Source organism: Somniosus microcephalus, chromosome 11 (assembly GCF_052327205.1).
Source record: "Somniosus microcephalus isolate GS21.2 chromosome 11, FLI_Smic_1.0, whole genome shotgun sequence".
Taxonomy (NCBI): domain Eukaryota; kingdom Metazoa; phylum Chordata; class Chondrichthyes; order Squaliformes; family Somniosidae; genus Somniosus; species Somniosus microcephalus.
In genome coordinates, this window is record NC_140997.1 from 91,184,478 (window position 1) to 91,208,294 (window position 23,817).

At 50.5% G+C, this 23,817-nt stretch overlaps 1 protein-coding gene across 3 annotated transcripts in view; it reads left to right on the forward strand.

Annotated features, from left to right (window-relative positions):
• The window catches only part of xpo6 (exportin 6), a 100,140-nt gene that overhangs the window by 56,515 nt on the left and 19,808 nt on the right, over positions 1 to 23,817 (forward strand). For all 3 annotated transcript variants that reach the window (XM_086000973.1, XM_086000972.1, XM_086000974.1), the window contains 6 exons: positions 997 to 1,066; positions 6,539 to 6,698; positions 8,171 to 8,263; positions 9,886 to 10,030; positions 18,535 to 18,681; positions 23,331 to 23,520. In XM_086000973.1, the coding sequence (XP_085857099.1) occupies positions 997 to 1,066; positions 6,539 to 6,698; positions 8,171 to 8,263; positions 9,886 to 10,030; positions 18,535 to 18,681; positions 23,331 to 23,520 (805 nt within the window). The remainder of the gene's footprint in view (positions 1 to 996; positions 1,067 to 6,538; positions 6,699 to 8,170; positions 8,264 to 9,885; positions 10,031 to 18,534; positions 18,682 to 23,330; positions 23,521 to 23,817) is intronic.

Consider the following 23,817-nt stretch of genomic DNA (forward strand, 5'->3'; position numbering starts at 1 on the left):
TGACATTCAGGCTTGGACTCAAGTGCCAGGCAACATTTGCGCCACACAAGTGCCAGGCAATGACCATCTCCAACAAGCGATCTCGAACCACCACCCCTTGACATCCCCCACCATCAATATTCCGGGGGTCACCATTGACCAGAAACTTAACTGGACCAGCCTCATAAATACTGTGGCATCAAGAGCAGGTCAGAGGCTGGGTATTCTGCGGCGAGTGTCTCAGCTCCTGACTCCCCAAAGCCTTCCTACCATCTACAAGGCACAAGTCAAGAGTGTGATGGCATACTCTCCACTTGCCTGGATGAGTGCAGCTTCAACAACACTCAAGAAGCTCGACACCATCCAAGACAAAGCAGCCCACTTGACTGGCACCTCGTCCACCACCTTAAACATTCACTCCCTCCACCATCGGCGTACCGTGGCTGCAATGTGTACCATCTACAAGATGCACTGCAGCAACTCGCCAAGGCTTCTTCGGCAGCACCTCCCAAACCCGCGACCTCTTCCATCTAGAAGGACAAGGGCAGCAGGCGCAATATGAACACCACCAAGTTCCCCTCCCAGTCACACACCATCCTGACTTGGAAATATATCACCGTTCCTTCATCGTCGCTGGGCCAAAATCCTGGAACTCCCTCCCTAACAGCACTGTGGGAGTACCTTCACCACACAGACTGCAGTGTTCAAGAAGGCGGCTCACCACCACCTTCTCGAGGGCAACTAGGGATGGGCAATAAATGCTGGCCTTGCCAGCGACACCCACATCCCATGAACGAATAAAAAAATATATCTTCCATCAGTGTGGACTGGAATTGAACTCAAGTCCCAGAGCTAGAAGGCCATTGTTTAACCCACTCTGATCAACACCACCTCGTCCCTGCAATAGCTGCAGAAGACAGTCAGTACTTGCATTAAAATGCTTAAATGATTGAGCGGTTTGTAATTGTCGTTTTAAGAGCTGCTTTCATTCCTTGTCTGTTTTCTTTCTATTCCTAGTTTCCCATCTTGCAGGATAATCTTGAGGTTTACCTGGGATTGCAACAGTTTGTCATAACCTCCGGGCAAGGTAAGGGGTTGGGCTCCTGTTAACAGCTGATGTGTCACCTCATCCTGTAACATTGGCTGCAGTAATCTCCGATGTTTCAGGATATGCCTTTCCAGATATATTGAGCTATTTAACTTTACAGATACCAGAACAATAAAACAAGTTTATACTGCAAACAGGGGACTTGTTTTAAGTTGGAGTTGAATCTGCCAGAGTTGGAGCAGGTTACTAGCACAAAAAGAGGACGTTTGAATGTAAACGCTTCTGGAGAAACTTGTTCTAATATTTCATTGGTTCAACTAACGGGATGGTGGTGTCGCAGTGCAACACTGTTTATGCTCAGAGAGGAAATGACGCAGTGCAGCACTAGTTATACTGAGGGAGGAGACATTGCATTGTGAGGAGGTGGTGTCTCAGTGTGGCACTGGTTATATTGGTGAGGAGGTGGTGTCGGTGCGGCACTGGTTATATTGGTGAGGTGGTGTCAGTGTTGATATACCTATCAATTCATCCAATGAAAAGCGACGAGTTAAGACAGTAACTATAGGTTTTTATTGGCTAAATAACAGAGCCCACCCTCGTGGGTGATCGGATCCAACAAGGAGGAATACCAGCCAGTCGACCACCTTTATACCTGGGCAAGTAGGTGGAGCCATGGGCGGAGTCAGCAGTGGTCAGCCCAGGTATAACAGCGTGACAAGAGGTGACCTCGTGTAGTGATACAACAGTGTAAACAGTGATAACCATAGTGTAACGATAGTGAACGATAAAAGTGGTTTACCACATTCACCCCTTGTTTAGATTTGAGTCTGGCGGGGTGAAGTGTACTACCAGTTCGGGTATGTCAGTCTTTCCGGAGGCCTCGTAAGCCTTTCCGATCGTCGCAGCAGCGGCGGCGGTGATGCAGTATCTGATGTTAATGCTGGTGTCTGCGTGGTCGGCGAAGGCTTGTGGGGTTCCGGCATGCCGTCTACCTGGGCTGGATTTGGGGGGGTGGTGGGGGGTAACGGTGGTGTCTCAGGGGTGCCCGAGGGTGCAAGGTCTCGTAAGGAGACTGTGTCCTCCCGCCCGTCTGGGTATGCCACATAGGCGTACTGGGGGTTGGCGTGCAGGAGGTCCGTTTTATGGGCCCTCGCGTGCTTTCGCAGCAAGACGGGCCCTGGAGAGGTCAGCCAAGTTGGTAGCGTGGTTCCCGTAGTCGACTTCCTGGGGAAAACAAACATTCGTTCATGGGGGGTGGCGTTAATGGCAGTGCAAAGCAGTGACCGGATGGAATGCAGTGCTGCCGGGAGGACTTCCTGCCAGCGAGAGGTTGGGAGGCCCTTGGACTTTAAGGCTAAGAGAACGGCCTTCCAGACAGTCGCGTTCTCTCTTTCCACCTGGCCGTTCCCTCGGGGGTTGTAGCTGGTGGTCCTGCTTGCAGCAATACCTCTCGCTAGTAGGAACTGGCGAAGTTCCTCGCTCATGAAGGAGGAGCCCCGGTCGCTATGTATATAGTTCGGGAACCCGAACACGGCGAAGAGGTCGTTCAGGCATTTGATGACCGTGGTACTGGTCATGTCTGGGCAGGGGAAGGCAAAGGGGAAACGGGAGTACTCGTCAATGATGTTGAGGAAGTACACATTACGGTCAGAGGATGGGAGGGGCCCCTTAAAATCGATGCTCAAGCGCTCGAAGGGGCGGGTGGCCTTGATCAGGCTTGCTCTGTCCGGCCTAAAGAAATGCGGTTTGCATTCGGCACAGGTTTGGCAGTTCCTGGTCATGGTCCTGACCTCCTCGATGGAGTAGGGCAGGTTGCGGGCCTTAATGAAGTGGTAAAGTCTGGTGACTCCGGGGTGGCAGAGGTCGTTGTGGAGGGTCTGCAGTCTATCAATTTGCGCGTTGGCGCATGTACTTCGTGATAGAGCATCTGGGGGTTCGTTCAGTTTACCAGGCCGGTACAAGATCTCCTAATCATAGGTGGAGAGCTCGATTCTCCACCTCAAGATCTTGTCGTTCTTGATTTTGCCCCTCAGCTTGTTATTAAACATAAAAGCGACCGAACGCTGGTCGGTGAGGAGGGTAAATCGTTTGCCTGCCAGGTAATGCCTCCAGCGTCGCACAGCCTCCACGATCGCCTGGGCCTCCTTCTCGACCGAGGAGTGTCGGATCTCAGGGCCCTGGAGGGTCCTTGAGAAGAAGGCCACCGGTCTCCCCTCCTGGTTAAGGGTTGTGGCTAGGGCGAAGTCGGATGCATCGCTCTCCACTTGGAAAGGGATAGACTCATCCACCGCGTGCATTGTGGCCTTAGCAATGTCTCCCTTAATGAGGGAGAAGGCTGCGCACGCTTCTGCCGTCAGGGGGAAGGAGGCGGACTTCATGAGGGGTCTGGCTTTGTCCGCATAATTCGGCACCCATTGGGCATAGTAGGCGAAGAGCCCCAGGGTCCTCTTCAGCGCCTTTGGACAGTGGGGGAGGGGAAGCTCCATGAGGGGGCGCATTCTTTCGGGGTCGGGGCCGATGACTCCATTCTCTACTACGCAGCCGAGGATGGCAAGGCGCGAGGTGTTAAACACACGTTTCTCCTTATTGTAGGTGAGGTTCAGCCGTTGGGCCGTACGGAGGAATCTCTCCAGATTAACATCATGGTCCTGCCGGTCGCGGCCGCAGATGGTGACGTTATCTAGATAGGGGAACGTGGCTTGCAGCCCGTTCTGGTCAACCATCCGGTCCATCTCCCTTTGGAAGACCGAAACCCCGTTGGTGACGCCGAAGGGAACCCTAAGGAAGTGGTAGAGGCGGCCATTCGCCTCGAAGGTGGTATACTGGCGGTCCTCAGGGCGGATAGGGAGTTGGTGGTAGGCCGACTTAAGGTCGATGGTAGAGAATACTCGGTACTGTGCAATCTGATTGACCATATCAGATATGCGGGGAAGGGGGTATGCGTCCAGCTGGGTGTACCGGTTTATGGTTTGGCTGTAGTCGATGACTAGGCGGTTTTTATCGCCGGTCTTAACGACTACGACCTGGGCACGCCAGGGGCTGTTGCTCCTCTCGATGATGCCCTCTTTCAGGAGACGCTGCACCTCAGAGCTAATAAAAGCTCTGTCCCCGGCGCTGTACCGCCTGCTCTTGGTAGCGACGGGTTTACAGTCGCGGGTGAGGTTGGCGAACAGGGAGGGGGGCGGAACCCTGAGGGTGGCTAGGCCGCAGGTGGTACGCGGTGGGCGGTTTAAAGGCTGTTGGTTGTCGACTGTGAGTGGGGGGAGGGGTCCACCGTATGCCAAAGTGACACTTTGAAGGTGGGATTGGAAATCCAGCCCTAGTAGGACGGCAGCGCAGAGTTGGGGCAGGACGAGAAGTTTAAAATTTTTATACTCCGTGCCCCTAACCGACAGGGTCACAACACAGTATCCGCTGATGTCTGTTGAATGGGACCTCGACGCCATCGAGATCCGGTTGCGCGTTGGCTGGACAGTGAGGGAGTAGTGGCTCACCGTGTCTGGATGGATGAAACTCTCCGTGCTTCCGCTGTCGAACAGGCAGGTCGTGGCGTGGCCGTTTACTTTGATGTCCATCATGGACTTGGACAGGTGATGCGGGCGAGCTTGGTCCAGTGTGATGGAGGCTAGTGTATGGCTGAGCGAGCTGCTGTAGTCTGCGGGTGAGGCTGTGGTCGGGTCTGGAGACAAGGTGTCGGTCGAGTGTGGTGAACAAAATGGCGGTGCCCACGATGTTGCATAAAATGGCGGAGAAGGTGGCCGCCCCCACAACTCACATGAGGCACTGCCGGTGTCGGTGGCCTTGATCAAAGATGGCCGCCCCCACGACTCACACGAGGGGATACTGGCATCTGTGGCCTTGATGAAAGATGGCCGCCCCCACAACTCACATGAGGCACTGCTGGCGTCTGTGGCTTTCCCCCTGCAGGCCTTCGCGAAGTGGCCTTTCTTGTGGCAGTCGGAGCAGGTCGCGTTTCTTGCAGGGCAGCGTGCCCTCGGGTGTTTCGCCTGGCCACAGAAAAAGCAGCCGGCAGCCCGATCGCGGGGCTCCGATGCCGCAGCCGGTACCGGGGGTGGCGGTCCCGATCGGGTCCGAGACGCCGATGCTGAGGTAGGTCCCAGAGGCGGTGGTGCGAGGGGTATTGCGGTCGGGGTCGGGCCCGAGTCCCAGGGTCGCGCAGCACAGTACCTGGAATACGCCTCGAGGTCCCGATGGGCCACTTCCAGAGAGCGAGCAAGGGCTGCAGCTGTGTTCAGGTCGAGGTCCTTTGATTCGAGCAGTCTTTGCCGTGAGTAGTCGGACCGAAGGTCTTTCACGAAGGCATCGCGGATATTCTCTTCAGTATTTTCTGCAGCCGTTACAGCTTTAAAGTCACAGTCCCTGCCGAGTGTTTGTAGCGCCCGTAAAAATTCATCTACCGACTCTCCTGGCTGTTGCGGGCGGGATCTTAGGAGATGTCTGGCATACATAGAATTTACCGGGCTCCGGTACTGCTCTTTCAGCAGGTTGAGGGCGGCCTCGTATGTAGTAAGGTCCTGGATGAGTGCAAATACTTTAGGGCTCACTTGGGCGGTCAGAACTCTTAGTTTGGATCTCTGAGGCACGCCGGATTCTCCCAGGTAGGATTCGAAACAGCTCAGCCAGTGTTTGAAGTCGAGGGCTGAGTTTGCTGCCTGTGGGTTTAGATCCAGGTACGGCGGTCGGAGGGCTCGCAGCCAGGCCGGCTGCTGTGGCTGTTGTAGCTGGGCGTCTGACTGGTCGTTTGGCTGCTCCGTTAAAGACATTTCAAAATTTAGCCAATAAAATTGATATACCTATCAATTCATCCAATGAAAAGCGACGAGTTAAGACAGTAACTATAGGTTTTTATTGGCTAAATAACAGAGCCCACCCTCGTGGGTGATCGGATCCAACAAGGAGGAATACCAGCCAGTCGACCACCTTTATGCCTGGGCAAGTAGGTGGAGCCATGGGCGGAGTCAGCAGTGGTCAGCCCAGGTATAACAGCGTGACAAGAGGCGACCTCGTGTAGTGATACAACAGTGTAAACAGTGATAACCATAGTGTAACGATAGTGAACGATAAAAGTGGTTTACCACAAGTGTGGCACTGGTTATATTGGTGAGGAGGTGTCAGTGTGGCACTGGTTATATTGGTGAGGTGGTGGTGTCAGTGCAGCACTGGTTATATTGGTGTGGTGGTGTCAGTGTGGCACTGGTTATATTGGTGAGGAGGTGGTGTCAGTGAGGCACTGGTTATATTGGTGAGGAGGTGGTGTCAGTGTGGCACTGGTTATATTGGTGAGGAGGTGTCAGTGTGGCACTGGTTATATTGGTGAGATGGGGTCAGTGTGGCACTGGTTATATTGGTGAGGAGGTGTCAGTGTGGCACTGGTTATATTGGTGAGGAAGGGTATTGTAGGGTGCCGTTGCTTGTACTGACGCATGTTGAGCTGCGGTGTGATATGTATGCTTCGGGTGCCGTTATATGCTGACGAATTGTATTCTTCAGTTCACAGATTGAATATTACAGCAGAGAATGACTGTCGACGTCTGCATTGCTCTTTACGTGACCTCAGCTCACTGCTTCAGGCTAGCGGTCGCCTGGCCGAGTATTTTATCGGGGATGTGTTTGCAGCCAGGTTTAATGATGCGCTCAGAGTAGTGGAAAGGTAAGGCATTGTCCTCTTAACTCACTGATTTGGTGACTGAATGAAGCAAATAGGCACCCGTGCAAGGTCTGATCCCAGCGAGGGTGGGGGATCTCTGTTAACTGCATGGAAACACCATGGGCAATGAGTATAGCTTCTGCTCACCAGTGAGAATTCAGCTCACCATTGGATATTTTGCTTGTATTAGAGAGATCCTTTTGTATACCAGTTTTATTCTGTTCAGTTCTGCAGAGCCACTTAAGAACATAAGAAATAGGAGCAGGAATAGGCCACTTGGCCCCTCGAGCCTGGTCCGCCATTCAATAAGATCATGGCTGATCTTGGGCTCAAAGCCACTTCCTTGCCCGCTCCCCATAACCCTTCACTCCCTTATCTTGCAAAAATCTGTCTATCTCCACCTTAAATGTATTTAATGACCCAGCCTCCACGGCTCTCTGGGGCAGAGAATTCCACAGATTTACGACCCTCGGAAGAAATTCCTCCTCATCTCAGTTCTAAAAGGGCGACCCTTTATTCTGAAACTATGCCCCCGAGTTCTAGATTTCCCCATGAGCGGAAACATCCTCTCTGCATCTACCTTGTCGAGCCCCCTCAGTATCTTATGTTTCAATAAGATCACCTCTCATTCTTCTAAATTCCAATGAGAATAGGCCCAACCTGCTCAACCTTGCTTCATAAGTCAACTCCCTCACTTTAACAACTCCATTGTATTTTTTTGATCAATTTTCAACTCTCTGCAGAAGATTTTGTCTTTCTATCACTTCAAAAATCCTGTTTGGGAATAAAATCCACATTAACTGCATATATTTTAATAGCCTGTGTTGGAGCTAGTTTAAATTTCTAATTTCCTGACTCTCAACAGTCTCCTCAAAACTCTTCCCAGGATTGCTTTGCTCCTACAGGTGTTCCCTGCAATCTCCATACTGCCTCATAGGAACAGGAGGAGACTGTTTAGCCCCTTGAGCCTGTTCGCCATTCAACGAGATCATGATCTAAACTCCATCCACCTGCCTTGACTCCATATCCTTTTATACCCTTGCCTAGCAAAAATCTTATCAATCTCAGAATTAAAATTATTAATTGAGCTAGCATCTACTGCTTCTTGTAGGAGAGAGTTCCACCCTTTGTGTGAAGAAATGTTTCCTAACTTCTCTCCTGAATGGCCTGGCTCTGATTTTAAAATTATGTCCCTTTCTCCTGGACACCCCCACCAGCGATAAAGTTTCTCTCTATCTACCCCATCAATTCCTTTCAAAATACTAAAAACCTCAATCAAATCACCCTTTAACCTTCTGTATTCCAGGGAAAACAAGCCTAGTTTTCTTATTCAGAGACTTGTCTCAGGAATCATGCAAGCTTTTGCATGTAAAGCTCCTCCCATTTACAACCTTCCCTTACAGTTTTGTGTGCGTGCTTTTCTGATCTCAGTCCTGCTGATTTGCTTCTGATATGTGTATGTTACTGTTTCTCAGGCTAGTGGAAGTGACGTTGTATGGGTCCCAGATCAAGCTGTACGATATGGAAACAGCAGTGCCATCTGTACTAAAGCCAGATCTGATTGATGTGTGAGTACAGTGCAGATCCTGTGTACTAAATCTGTTTTGTACTTGATATCGAGAGCTGGATGTAATGGGATGTTCTTCTTCTGGTTAGGCCCTGGCACATTATTAACAGAAAGGAACTAACGTAAGCTGTCAAAGCTCTCACTGTCTCACACTTGACTGTGCCTAATTGATCAAAAGTGGGGTTGGGTGGTGTTGAAAGGAAGTCTCCAGTAGTTGAATGCTTTTGCACGCAATCACCCAGCACCCGTAGACTCCTGTACCTAAAATTCTAAGATAAATAATATCAAGAATAAAAATGTAAAATGATGACCATCCAGCGCAGTCACTGCCACTAATGTAGGATTTTCTACTTGGAACCTGGCTTTAAACCATCGATTGTCTAACTTTCAAAAGGCAATGTCCCCAGTGTAGGCGGGTTTACCAGACTTGGGGAAAACTAGAGATGCAAACTCATTTGTGTTTAAATGGAATCAAGTACAAGGGGGAAAGGTTTGTTCACTTCTGCGTAGATGTCATTGCAGATCGGCTTAGCTCGTTCCTACTATGAGGGAGTCCAGCTGTGGGAGAACTGTCTGACCACCCAAGCATACATGGGCTTATACTGCTTAGGGAGTACAATAGATGGCTTTGGTGGGGGAGTGGGTGCTACAGGTTTCTCTTCAAACCAATGTGAATGATGTAGGGTGTGCATTATAAAGAAAAGAAAAAGACTTGCATTTATATAGCGCGTTTAATGACCTTGGGACGTCCCAAAGCGTTTTACAGCCAATTACTGTTGTAATGTAGAAAATATGGCAGCCAATTTGCGCACAGCAAGATCCCACAAACCGCAATGTGATGAAGACCAGATAATCTTTTTCTTTAGTGATGATGGTTGAGGGATAAATGTTGGCCAGGACAAGGAGACCTCCCCTGCTATTCTTCCAGTAGTACCACTGGATCTTTAACATTCACCTGAGAAGGCAGACGAGGCCACAGTTTAATGTCTCATCCGAAAGACGGCACTTCCGACAGTGCAGCACTCCCTCAGCCCTGCACTGGAGTGTCAGCCTAGATTTTGTGCTCGAGTCTCTGGAGTGGGACTTGAACCCACAACTTTGACTCGGAGGAGGGAGTCCTACCCACTGAACCATGGCTGACACCTAATTATGAAGATGTTTGGTTTTGGAGCTGAGACGTGCTGTGTGATGGGGCATGTTGGGAATTTTCCTCCTGCCAGGTGGTCATTTTTCAATCTCTGTAGCAGGAAGCTGAAGCCAAGCATCTCCCCACAGCGAGACAAACTGGAGTGTCTCTCCCCGAGCTGTGCTCGCTCACTGCCTCGTACCTGGTTATGAAACAGCATGGCGCTGGGCTGGGCTGGAGAACCCCTCAGACAGGGGATTGGTGGGAGAAGCAGGCTGGCAGGAGTGATTCAGCTCCACGTGCTAGCTTCACCCGGGACTTGATGAGTTCAGGACCTCTGGCTGAGGCAGGTTGCAGTCCATCCCTGGTTTGGGAGTGTTGGCCTTGCTTTGCAAAATACCTGGTCAATACAAACCAATCATTGTTCAATTCTCGTAAACTTATTAAATGTTTCATGCTGATCTGTGTGTTGACATTTTTTTAATCCTGTCTTTCAGTCACGCTCAATCCCTGGCAGCGCTGCAGGCCTACTCCCACTGGCTAGGTCAGTTTTATAGCGAAGTTCAACGTCAAAATCCTGAGCAGTTTGTCTCTCTCATTTCCACTGCCATGGAGGCCACTGCTCCTCTTATCAGTTCGAAGGTACGTTGACATCTTCTTGGAGAAGCTCAATGATAGTTCAGAAACATGCCATCCTATCCACCTGGCTAAAATTCCTGCTCCGTTCAGATACATGCAGCTTAACTCTCAGCATACTGTTTGGGAGACCAGACCCTGGACCATCAGCAGCTGACTTTGCAATATGCACAGTGAGCATCATCGGGCCCTGCAGACACCCATCCATCTTACGAGGTGTTGGGGAATCGCGTGACCTCACGTTACCGTCGTGAAACTAGCGAGTTCTGCAGTTTCTGTAGGTGTTGAGCTGTTAGTGTCTGAAGGCTGCCATGGACCTGGTCCATAGCTAGTTTAACATCTGAGTCCACTGCTTTCTCCATTCCTCAGCTGTGTGTTTTCAGTGCTGGGGAGACACTTAATTTCTGCTGCGGGGGGGGGGGGTACATTGATCGATGTATCGGGGTGCGGGGTGGGTGGGTACATTGATCGACGTATCGGGGTGGGGGGGGTACATTGATCGACGTATCGGGGTGCGGGGGGGTGGGTACATTGATCGACGTATCGGGGTGGGGGGGTACATTGATCGACGTATCGGGGTGCGGAGGGTGGGTACATTGATCGACGTATCGGGGTGTGGGGGGGTGGGTACATTGATCGACGTATCAGGGGCGGGTACATTGATCGACGTATTGGGGTGCGGGGGGTGGGTACATTGATCGGGGGGTGGGTACATTGATCGACGGATCGGGGTGCTGGGGGGGAGGGTACATTGATCGACGTATCGGGGTGCTGGGGGGTGGGTACATTGATCGATGTATCAGGGTGTGGGGGTGGGTACATTGATCGACGTATCGGGGTGGGGGGTGGGTACATTGATCGATGTAACTAGGTGCGGGGGGGTACATTGATCGACGTATCGAGGTGCTGGGGGGAGGGTACATTGATCGGAGTGCTGGGGGGTGGGTACATTGAGCGATGTGTCGGGGTGCGGGGGGGGGTACATTGATCGACGTGTCGGGGTGCGGGGGGGGTACATTGATCGACATATCGGGGTGCGGGGGGTGGGTACATTGATCGATGTATCGGGGTGCGGGGGGGTGGGTACATTGACCGATGTGGGGGGGTGGGTACATTGATCGGTGTATCGGGGTGCTGTGGGCGGGTTGCGGGTACATTGATCGATGTATCGGGGTGTGTGGGGGGGGGTGGGTACATTGATCGATGTATCGGGGTGCGGGGGGGTGGGAACATTGGTCGATGTATCGGGGTGTGGGTGGGTACATTGATCGATGTATCGGGGTGCGGGGTGGGGTACATTGATCGATGTATCGGGGTGTGTGGGGGGGTGGGTAGATTGATCGATGTATCGGGGTGCTGTGGGGGGGGCGGGTACATTGGTCGATGTATTGGGGTGCGGGGGGGTGGGAACATTGGTCGATGTATCGGGGTGGGTGGGTACATTGATCGATGTATCGGGGTGCGGGGTGGGGTACATTGATCGATGTATCGGGGTCGGGGGGGTGGGTACATTGATCGATGTATCGGGGTGGGGGGGTTGGGTACATTGATCGATGTATCGGGGTGGGGGGGGTTGGGTACATTGATCGATGTATCGGGGTGGGGGGGGTTGGGTACATTGATCGATGTATCGGGGTGGGGGGGGTTGGGTACATTGATCGATGTATCGGGGTGGGGGGGGGCGGGTACATTGGTCGATGTATCGGGGGGCGGGTACATTGATCGATGTATCGGGGTGGGGGGGGTTGGGTACATTGATCGATGTATCGGGGTGGGGGGGGTTGGGTACATTGGTCGATGTATCGGGGTGCGGGCGGGAGGGTACATTGGTCGATGTATCGGGGTGCGGGGGGGCGGGTACATTGGTCGATGTATCGGGGGCGGGTACATTGGTCGATGTATCGGGGGCGGGTACATTGGTCGATGTATCGGGGGGCGGGTACATTGGTCGATGTATCGGGGGGCGGGTACATTGGTCGATGTATCGGGGGGCGGGTACATTGGTCGATGTATCGGGGGGCGGGTACATTGGTCGATGTATCGGGGGGGCGGGTACATTGGTCGATGTATCGGGGGGCGGGTACATTGGTCGATGTATCGGGGTACGGGGGGGGTACATTGATCGATGTATCGGGGTGCGGGGGGGTACATTGATCGATGTATCGGGGTGCGGGGGGGTACATTGATCGATGTATCGGGGTGCGGGGGGTACATTGATCGATGTATCGGGGTGCGGGGAGGTACATTGATCGATGTATCGGGGTGCGGGGGTACATTGATCGATGTATCGGGGTGCGGGGGGGGTACATTGATCGATGTATCGGGTTGCGGGGGGGTACATTGATCGATGTATCGGGGTACGGGGGGGGTACATTGATCGATGTATCGGGGTGCGGGGGTACATTGATCGATGTATCGGGGTGCGGGGGGGGTACATTGATCGATGTATCGGGTTGCGGGGGGGTACATTGATCGATGTATCGGGGTACGGGGGGGGTACATTGATCGATGTATCGGGGTGCGGGGGGGTACATTGATCGATGTATCGGGGTGTGGGGGGTACATTGATCGATGTATCGGGGTGCGGGGGGTGGGTACATTGATCGATGTATCAGGGTGCGGGGTGGGTACATTGATCGATGTATCGGGGTGCGGGGGGTACATTGATCGATGTATCGGGGTGCGGGGTGGGTACATTGATCGATGTATCGGGGTGCGGGGGGTACATTGATCGATGTATCGGGGTGCGGGGGGGTACATTGATCGATGTATCGGGGTGCGGGGGGTGGGTACATTGATCGATGTATCGGGGTGCGTGGGGTACATTGATCGATGTATCGGGGTGCGGGGGGTACATTGATCGATGTATCGGGGTGCGGGGGGGTACATTGATCGATGTATCGGGGTGCGGGGGGTACATTGATCGATGTATCGGGGTGCGGGGGGTACATTGATCAATGTATCGGTGCGGGGTGGGTACATTGATCGATGTATCGGGGTGCGGGGGGTACATTGATCGATGTATCGGGGTGCGGGGGGGTACATTGATCGATGTATCGGGGTGCGGGGGGGTACATTGATCGATGTATCGGGGTGCGGGGGGTACATTGATCGATGTATCGGTGTGGGGGGTACATTGATCGATGTATCGGGGTGCGGTGGGTACATTGATCGATGTATCGGGGTGCGGGGGGGTGGGTACATTGATCGATGTATCGGGGTGGGTACATTGATCGATGTATCGGGGTGCGGGGGGGTACATTGATCGATGTATCGGGGTGCGGTGGGTACATTGATCGATGTATCGGGGTGCGGTGGGTACATTGATCGATGTATCGGGGTGCGGGGGGAACATTGATCGATGTATCGGGGTGCATGGGGTACATTGATCGATGTATCGGGGTGCGGGGGGTACATTGATCGATGTATCGGGGTGCGGGGGGTACATTGGTCGATGTATCGGGGTGCGGGGGGTACATTGGTCGATGTATCGGGGTGCGGGGGGTACATTGATCGATGTATCGGGGTGTGGGTACATTGATCGATGTATCGGGGTGCGGGGGGTACATTGATCGATGTATCGGGGTGCGGGGGGTACATTGGTCGATGTATCGGGGTGCGGGGGGTACATTGGTCGATGTATCGGGGTGCGGGGGGTACATTGGTCGATGTATCGGGGTGCGGGGGGTACATTGATCGATGTATCGGGGTGTGGGTACATTGATCGATGTATCGGGGTGCGGGGGGTACATTGATCGGTGTATCGGGGTGCGGGGGGGTACATTGATCGCTGTTTATACCGGTTTGGCATAAAAATAAACCTAAAAAGGTGGCTCAACCGTGGATAACGAGGGAAATTAGGGACAGCATAAAATCAAAAAAAAGGGCATATCAACTGGCAAAAAAAAGCACCAGACCAGAAGATTGGGGGCAGTACAGGATACAGCAAAAGAGGACAAAGGGATTAATCATGAAGGGGAAAATAGAATACGAAAGTAAACTTGCAGCAAACATAAAGACAGACTGCAAAAGCTTTTATCGGTATATCAGGAGGAAAAGACTGGTAAAATCCCAAGTTGGTCCCTTGCAGTCCGATTCGGGAGAATATATAATGGAGAATAAGGAAATGGCAGACCAATTAAACTCATACTTTGGTTCTGTATTCACAAAGGAGGACACAAATAACCTCCCAGGAATATCGGCAAAAATAGGGACTAATGAGAGGGAGGAGCTGACAGAAATTAGTATCTCTAGGGATATGGTGTTGGGTAAGTTGAGGGGACTGAAGGCCGACAAATCCCCGGGGCCTGATAAACTACATCCTAGGGTACTTAAGGAGGTGGCCCTGGAGATAGCAGATGCTCTAAGGATCATCTTCCGGAACTCCATTGACTCGGGAACAGTACCCGTGGATTGGAGGGTAGCTAATGTTACCCCAATATTTAAAAAGGGGGGTAGAGAGAAAGCAGGGAATTATAGACCAGTAAGCCTTACATCGGTTGTGGGCAAAATGCTAGAGTCCATTACTAAGGATAAAATAGCGGAGCACTTGACAAATGGGGAAAGGATCGGACAGAGTCAACATGGATTTACAAAGGGTAAATCGTGTTTGACTAATCTGCTGGAATTTTTTGAGGAAGTAACTGGTAAAATAGATGGGGGAGAGCCAGTGGATGTGGTGTACCTTGACTTCCAGAAAGCCTTCGATAAGGTTCCACACAAAAGATTATCATGCAAAATTAAGGCTCATGGGATTGGGGGCAAAGTATTAACGTGGATAGAGAACTGGCTGGCGGATAGAAAACAGAGAGTTGGAATAAACGGCTCGTTTTCGGAGTGGCAGGCAGTGACCAGCGGGGTGCCGCAAGGATCTGTCCTGGGACCCCAGCTGTTCACAATATATATAAATGATCTGGATCAGGGAATTGGATGCAATATTTCCAAATTCGCTGACGACACTAAACTAGGAGGAGGGGTGGGCTCTGATGAGGATGTCAGGAGGCTACAGTGCGATTTGGACAGGTTGGGGGAATGGGCGGATACGTGGCAGATGCACTATAATGTGGATAAATGCGAGGTTATCCACTTTGGGGGTAAAAACAGGAGGGTAGATTATTATCTAAATGGCAATAGATTGGGAGATGGGGAAGTGCAGAGGGACCTGGGTGTTCTTGTGCACCAGTCACTGAAGGAGAGCATGCAGGTGCAACAGGCGATTAAGAAGGCAAATGGTATGTTGGCCTTCATATCTAGGGGGTTCGAGTATAGGAATAGGGATACCTTACTACAGCTGTACAAGGTGCTGGTGAGACCGCATCTGGAGTATTGTGTACAGTTTTGGTCGCCCCATCTGCGGAAGGATGTTCTTGCCATGGAAAGAGTGCAGCGGCGATTCACCAGGCTGATACCTGGAATGGCGGGAATGACCTACGAGGAGAGATTGAATAGTTTGGGCTTGTACTCACTGGAGTTTAGAAGATTGAGAGGGGATCTGATCGAAACATATAAAATTATGGCAGGCCTGGACAGGCTGAATTCAGAGAGAATGTTTCCAATGGCAGGGGAGCACAGAACCAGGGGCCACAGTCTAAAAATAGCGGGCAAATCATTTAAAACAGAGATGAGGAAGAATTTCTTCACTCAAAGAGTGGTGAGCCTGTGGAATTCCCTGCCACAGAGGGCTGTGAAGGCTAATTCAATAAATATTTTCAAGAGAGAATTGGATATATTTCTGAGGGTTAAGGGTTACGGAGAAAAGGCGGGGACGGGGTACTGAACTGGTAAGATCAGCTAAGATCTCAGACGAAGATCAGCCATGATCTCATTGAATGGCGGAGCAGGCTCGAAGGGCCGAATGGCCTACTCCTGTTCCTATCTCTATGTTTCTATGTATCGGTGCAGGGGGTACATTGATCGATGTGTGGGGGGGGGGGTACATTGATCGATGTATCGGGGTGCGGGGGGGGTACATTGATCGATGTATCGGGGTGCTGTGGGGGGCGGGTACATTGATCGATGTATCGGTGTGGGGGGGGGTACATTGATCGATGTATCGGGGTGCGGGGGGGTACATTGATCGATGTATCGGGGTGCGGGGGCGGGTACATTGATCGATGTATCGGGGGGTGGGTACATTGATCGATGTATCGGGGTGCGGGGGGGTACATTGATCGATGTATCAGGGTGTGGGGGGGGTGGGTACATTGATCGATGTATCGGGGTGCTGTGGGGGGGCGGGTACATTGATCGATGTATTGTGGTGTGGGGGGGGTACATTGATCGATGTATCGGGGTGCGGGGGGTACATTGATCGATGTATCAGGGTGTGGGGGGGGGTACATTGATCGATGTATCGGGGTGCTGTGGGCGGGTTGCGGGTACATTGATCGATGTATTGCGGTGTGGGGGGTGGGTACATTGATCGATGTATCAGGGTGTTGGGGGGGTACATTGATCGATGTATTGCGGTGTGGGGGGGGGTACATTGATCGATGTATCAGGGTGTTGGGGGGGTACATTGATCGATGTATCAGGGTGTGGGGGGGGTACATTGATCGATGTATCAGGGTGTTGGGGGGGGGTACATTGATCGATGTATCAGGGTGTGGGGGGGGTGGGTACATTGATCGATGTATCAGGGTGTGGGGGGGGGTACATTGATCGATGTATCGGTGTGGGGGGGGGTACATTGATCGATGTATCAGGGTGTGGGGTGGGGGTACATTGATCGATGTATCGGGGTGCGGGGGGGTACATTGATCGATGTATCAGGGTGTGGGGGGGGGGTACATTGATCGATGTATTGCGGTGTGGGGGGGTGGGTACATTGATCGATGTATCAGGGTGTGGGGGGGTTACATTGATCGATGTATCAGGGTGTGGGGGGGGTACATTGATCGATGTATTGCGGTGTGGGGGGGGTACATTGATCGATGTATCAGGGTGTGGGGGGGGGTACATTGATCGATGTATCGGGGTGCGGGGGCGGGTACATTGATCGATGTATCAGGGTGTTGGGGGGGGTACATTGATCGATGTATCAGGGTGTGGGGGGGGGTACATTGATCGATGTATCAGGGTGTTGGGGGGGGGTACATTGATCGATGTATCAGGGTGTGGGGGGGGTGGGTACATTGATCGATGTATCAGGGTGTGGGGGGGGGTACATTGATCGATGTATCGGTGTGGGGGGGGGTACATTGATCGATGTATCAGGGTGTGGGGGGGGGTACATTGATCGATGTATCGGGGTGCGGGGGCGGGTACATTGATCGATGTATCAGGGTGTTGGGGGGGTACATTGATCGATGTATCAGGGTGTGGGGGGGGGTACATTGATCGATGTATCAGGGTGTGGGGGGGGGGTACATTGATCGATGTATCGGTGTGGGGGGGGTGGGTACATTGATCGATGTATCGGTGTGGGGGGGGTACATTGATCGATGTATCAGGGTGTGGGGGGGGGTACATTGATCGATGTATTGGTGTGGGGGGGGTACATTGATCGATGTATCAGGGTGTGGGGTGGGGGTACATTGATCGATGTATCAGGGTGTTGGGGGGGGTACATTGATCGATGTATCAGGGTGTGGGGGGGGTGGGTACATTGATCGATGTATCAGGGTGTGGGGGGGGGTACATTGATCGATGTATCGGTGTGGGGGGGGGGTACATTGATCGATGTATCAGGGTGTGGGGTGGGGGTACATTGATCGATGTATCGGGGTGCGGGGGGGTACATTGATCGATGTATCAGGGTGTGGGGGGGGGTACATTGATCGATGTATTGCGGTGTGGGGGGGTGGGTACATTGATCGATGTATCAGGGTGTGGGGGGGGGTACATTGATCGATGTATTGCGGTGTGGGGGGGTGGGTACATTGATCGATGTATCAGGGTGTGGGGGGGTTACATTGATCGATGTATCAGGGTGTGGGGGGGGTACATTGATCGATGTATTGCGGTGTGGGGGGGGTGGGTACATTGATCGATGTATCAGGGTGTGGGGGGGGTACATTGATCGATGTATTGCGGTGTGGGGGGGGTACATTGATCGATGTATCAGGGTGTGGGGGGGGTACATTGATCGATGTATTGCGGTGTGTGGGGGGGGTACATTGATCGATGTATCAGGGTGTGGGGGGGGGTACATTGATCGATGTATCAGGGTGTGGGGGGGGGTACATTGATCGATGTATCAGGGTGTGGGGGGGATCAGTATTTACAATGGAATTTAGTGCATGTGTGTATCCTGGTGCACTAAAAGGGCAAGAGTCCCCAGATGAGGTGCCTAACTCTGTACCTTCAAGCTTCTTTATTCAAACCCAAGGCTCTGTTGTAGACACCCAGTATTCCTCCTTTGAATTGGTGCATTGCCATGCATTTCTGATGTTGTCCATCTCTCCCAGATGAGGTGCAGCGTCTCACTATGTAAATTCTAACTCAGGTTGCCGTGTTGAATCTTGTAGCGGGGTGATGAGGAGCTGGGACTAACTGTATTGTCCCTGCAGGTGCCAGAGAAACTGTTGCTCTCAGCGTGCCATTTGCTGCTGTCATTAGCCACCACAGTGCGGCCAGTGTTTCTTGTCCGGATCCGAGCAGTACAGAAAATCTTCGATAGGATCACTGATGGCTCTGCTCGCCAGCTCCCTCAAGAGGTAAATTAGAGAACTTCAACAAGCTGATCAAAATTAATTTACAGATTTTAACACTACTTAAAGAGCACTCAAAGCAGGTCACTAAGACACATTATCTGACAAAAGCTGTTGTCTGTCTGAGAATTGTTTCTAGCTGGGCAGCACAATGATGTTTGGTGAAAACTTCAGGATATAACTTGGCTTGTGAATACATGGTTTAAAAGGTCTCCCCTTTTGTTCATCATTTGGTTTCCTCGTTCCCAAGATGGAGTGTCCACCACCTGTTAGTGCTCGTGTGACCTGACTCAGAACTACTTAAGCTAAGCTCCAGGGTGGAAGGGAAAGAAACCAAGAGCCCCCATTCTGTTTGATTGGCCGTGCATTATGGATACTAGGCCTAGCATTTTGGTTTACCGTGGTTATACAGGAACAAGAATCCTGAACTAACGTCGTTGTAATAGATCTGCTGCAGAGGCTCTTGAGGCAGTGTTAATGTATCGCTAGTTTGTACCTCAGCTCTGCCATACTGAAACCAGAGATATCCACTTTAGCTCTCAAAGTGTTGCTCCACCCGCAATCTGTCTGAGTTTCCTGAATTCCTCGCACTCCAGTTGTTTTCTTGGCAAGACTGATTCAATCTCCATTTGTTGCTGCTGTTGGCCTGGAAGCCAGCAACCAAATGCTGTTGATCCCACGCGTGAATAGTGTGCAGTTTTGGGCCTGAGTTTGCTGTGCGGGGTGAGCTGGTGGTGTTGTAAACTTTAAGGTGTTGACCACATGATTATGATGCAGCATTAATGTTAAATAAAGCAAGAGTATGCAATTACCGTCTACTCTCAAGTAGCTCGAATTAAGGGAGCAAGAGCTGGGGACATGGATTCAAACTAATAAAAGGTCAATTTAGGACCAGTATCAGAAAATGCTTCACACACACAGTGATCAGTATGTGGAATAGATGCCTGGATAGAATAGTGATGATGAAAACCCTGAAATCTTGCAAATCGATTGGTTGCTGAAATGAGGGGGGCTGTCTGATCTCTCTCAATAGAAGAACTAAGATGGGCTGAATGGCCTTCCTCACCTACAAGTATCTTATGATTGCACAGCTCCCAGATCCTGGGCTTGCAGGAAATTTTGTGAAGTTAGATCATTGTACCAGTGGAGGGAGCTCTAACACTGTTGGTCCCTTTAGTGTCTGCCCCACTGAGTCACTGAATCCTGTATCAACTTGGATTTTAAAAATCCCCTGTCCTGTTTTGGAGGCTGTTATTCCTTGAAAGCAACATTTTTAAAATTGTGTCGCTGCTTATGAACTAGTTATAGCAAAGCGCAGAGACTCCCATGAAACATTACTGTGGGTGAGTTTGGATTATCAGAAACAATCCTGCCTGCATTGGGCGATCTAATCATAGAATGGTTATAGCACAGAAGGAGGCCATTCGGCCTGTCGAGCCCGTGCCGGCGCTGTGCAAGAGCACTTCAGCTAGTCCCACTCCCCCACCCTTTCCCCATAGCACTGCAATTCTTTTTCCTTCAGGTACTTATCCCATTCCCTTTTGAAAGCCATGATTGAGTCTGCCTCCACCAGCCTTTCAGGCAGTGCATTCCACATCCTAACCACTCGCTGCGTAAAAAAGTTTTTCCTCATGTCGCCTTTGGTTCGTTTGTCAATCACCTTAAATCTCTGTCCTCTGGTTCTCGACCCTTCCACCAATGGGAACAGTTTATTTCTATCTACTCTGTCCAGACCCCTCATGATTTTGAACACCTCTACCAAATATCCTCTCAACCTACTCTGCTCTAAGGAGAACTATCCACATAACTGAAGTCCCTCATCCCTGGAATCATTCTCGTAAATCTTTTCTGCACCCTCTCTAAGGCCTTCACATCCTTCCTAAAATGCGGTGCCCAGAATTGGACACAATACTCCAGTTGTGGTCGAACCAGTGTTTTACAAAGGTTCATCATAACTTCCTTGCTTTGTACTCTATGCCTCTATTTATGAAGCCCAGGATCCCGTAAACTTTTTTAACCACTGTCTCAACCTGCCCTGCCACCTTCAACGATTTGTGCACATATACCCCCAAGTCTCTATTCATGCACCCTCTTTAGGATTGTACCCTTTAGTTTATATTGCCTTTCCTCGTTCTTCCTATCAAAATGTATCACTGCACTTTTCTGCGTTAAATTTCATCTGCTACGTGTCCACCCATTTCACCAGCCTGTCTATGTCCTCTTGAAGTCTATCACTATCCTCTTCACTGTTCACTATACTTCCAAGTTTTGTATCATCTGCAAATTTTGAAATTGTGCCCTGTACTCCCAAGTCCAAGTCATTAATATATATCAAGAAAAACAGTGGTCCCAGTACTGACCCCTGGGGAATACCACTGTATACTTTCCTCCAGTCTGAAAAACAACTGTTCACCACTATGTTTCCTTATTCGTATCTATGCTTCCACTGTCCCTTTTATTCCATGGGCTTCAACTTTGCTGGCAAGCCTATTATGTGCACTTTATCAAACACCATTTGGAAGTCCATGTACACCACATTGCCTTCCTCCAATTAAGTATTTTTATTCCAGATTGCTCTCTGTCCTTTTCCATAGCTATTTTAAACCTTATGATACTATGATCACTGTTCCCTAAATTTTCTCCGACTGACACTTGTTCCACTTGACCCACCTCATTTCCCAGAACCAGATCCAACAATGCCTCCTTCCTCATTGGGCCGGAAACATACTGATCAAGAAAGTTCTCCTGAACACACTTCAGAAATTCTTCCCCATCTCTGCCATTTACACTATTACTATCCCAGTCTATATTCAGATAATTGAAGTCCCCCATTATCACTACTCTATAGTTCTTGCACCTCTCTGTAATTTCCCTGTAAATTTGCTCCTCTAAATCTTTCCCACTAGTTGGTGGCCTATAGAATACACCTAGTAGTGTAATGGCACCTCTATTGTTTCTTAACTCTAACCAAATAGATTCTGTCCTTGACATCCTCTCTCTCCAGCACTGTTAACATTCTCCTTAACCAATACTGCCATCCCACCTCCTTTCTTTCCTTCCCTATCTTTCCTGAACACCTTATATCCAGGAATACTTAAAAACCCAATCCTGCCCCTTTTTGAGCCAGGTCTCCGTTATCGTCACAACATCATATTCCCATGTGGCTATTTGCACCTGCAGCTCGCCAAACTTATTTACCACACTTCGTGGATTTACACACATGCACTGTAACCCAATCTTAGACCATCTTGTATTCTTAGTCTGACCTCACCTAATACCTTACTATTTCTTACTCTAGTGCTATCTGTCTCTCCCCATCTTTTATGCACTTTGTTTCTCCTTTCTAATGCTACATCCTGGTGCCCATCCCCCTGCCAAATTAGTTTAAACCCTCCCCAACAGCACTAGCAAACCCCCCATGGCACAGGTCCCACCTCCCCCAGAACCAGTCCCAAAGTCCCAGGAATTTGAAGCCCTTCCTCCTGCACCGTCTCCAGCCACACATTCATCTGCTCTATCCTCCTATTTCTATTCTCAAAAGATGAGTTTGTCTGGGATTTGAACCCAGGACCTCTCGCATCTCAACTTAAAGAAGGGGTTAGATATATTTCTTAAGGCTAAAGGGATCAAGGGATATGGGGAGAGGGCAGGGACAGGGTACTGAATTTGGATGATCAGCCATGATTTCATTAAATAGCGGAACAGGCTCGAGGGGCCGAATGGCCTACTCCTGCTCCTCACTTCTATGTTTCTGTTTCAAGTGTGTAAATCCCAAAGCGAGAATCATACCCCTAGACCAACTAGCTGCCGACAGCATCATACCTGTGCCAGCTCTTTGAGCAAGCTCTCCAATTACTCCTACTCCTCTCCCTCTATCCCCATAGCCCAGCAATTTTTTTTTTCCTTTTCAAATATTTATCTAATTCCCTTTTGAAAGTTATTCTTGAATCTGCACCCACCGCCCTTTCAGACCGTGCATTCCAGATCATCATAACTCGTGTAAATTTTTTTTTCCTCATTTTGCCTCTGGTTCTTTTACCAATTAGCTTAAATCTGTGTCCTCCGGTTACGGACCCTCCTGCCAGTGGAAACAGTTTCTCATTATTGACTCTATCAGAACCCTTCAAGATTTTGAACACCTCTACCAAATCTCCCCTTAACCTTCTCGGCTCTAAGGAGAACAATCCCAGTTTCTCCAGTCTCCACATAACTGTAATCCCACATCGCTAGAACCAATCTAGTAAAGTTTTTCTGTACCCTTTCCAAAGCATTCACGTCCTTACTAAAGTGTGGTGCCCAGAATTGGACACAATACTCCAGCTAGGGCCTAACTAGTGTTTTATAAAGGTTTAGCATTACTTTCTTGCTTTTGTACTCTATGCCTCTATTTATAAAGCCAAGGATCCTGTATGCCGTAGCAGCCTTCTCAGCTTATCCTACCACCTCCAAAGTCTCTCTGTTCCTGCACCCACTTTAAAATTGATGGTTCTGGGGAAACCTGCAGCTAGTTTCTATACTATGTGAGAATCAGGGGGAGGTGAACCACTTAAAACCCTGAGAGCTGCTTCGTCTGCACTTTTTGTTCAGAATATGGGTGTTGAATGTTGCACTGTATATGCTTAACTGCTTTGACCCAAGTGTTGTTCTCCCACTAGGGTAAAGTGCTGGTGTGCAGGGCCCTGTCCAACATGTTGCTGTTACCGTGGCCAAACCTTCCCGAGAGTGAGCAGCAGTGGGCAGTCCGCTCTACCAATCATGCCAACCTCATTTCAACCCTCACCAGAGAATACCGGCAGCTCAAGGCGAACGCAGGACTGTCACAGAGCAAAGTGGGTCTGGGGGACAGTGAGTATCTTCTTGCACCCGCCCTATATGTATTTACTGCTGCGATAATTCACAACACAAGCATTTCTGTTCTCCCGTTGAAAGGGAGCAGTGTGCCAGGAATTAGGCAAGATATTGCCTGTAAGCTGCAGCACATGCACAACACGGGAACAAACCAGCTACATTTAAATTTGTTACTTTGGAAAAACAGTGTTTGAACTTTTTGTAACAATCCTGTTGAACTACAAACATCAACAGGATGTGTCAGAGAAAGGGGAGTACTGTACCTGTTTATGCCAGTTTGGAAAGATTCTGTGG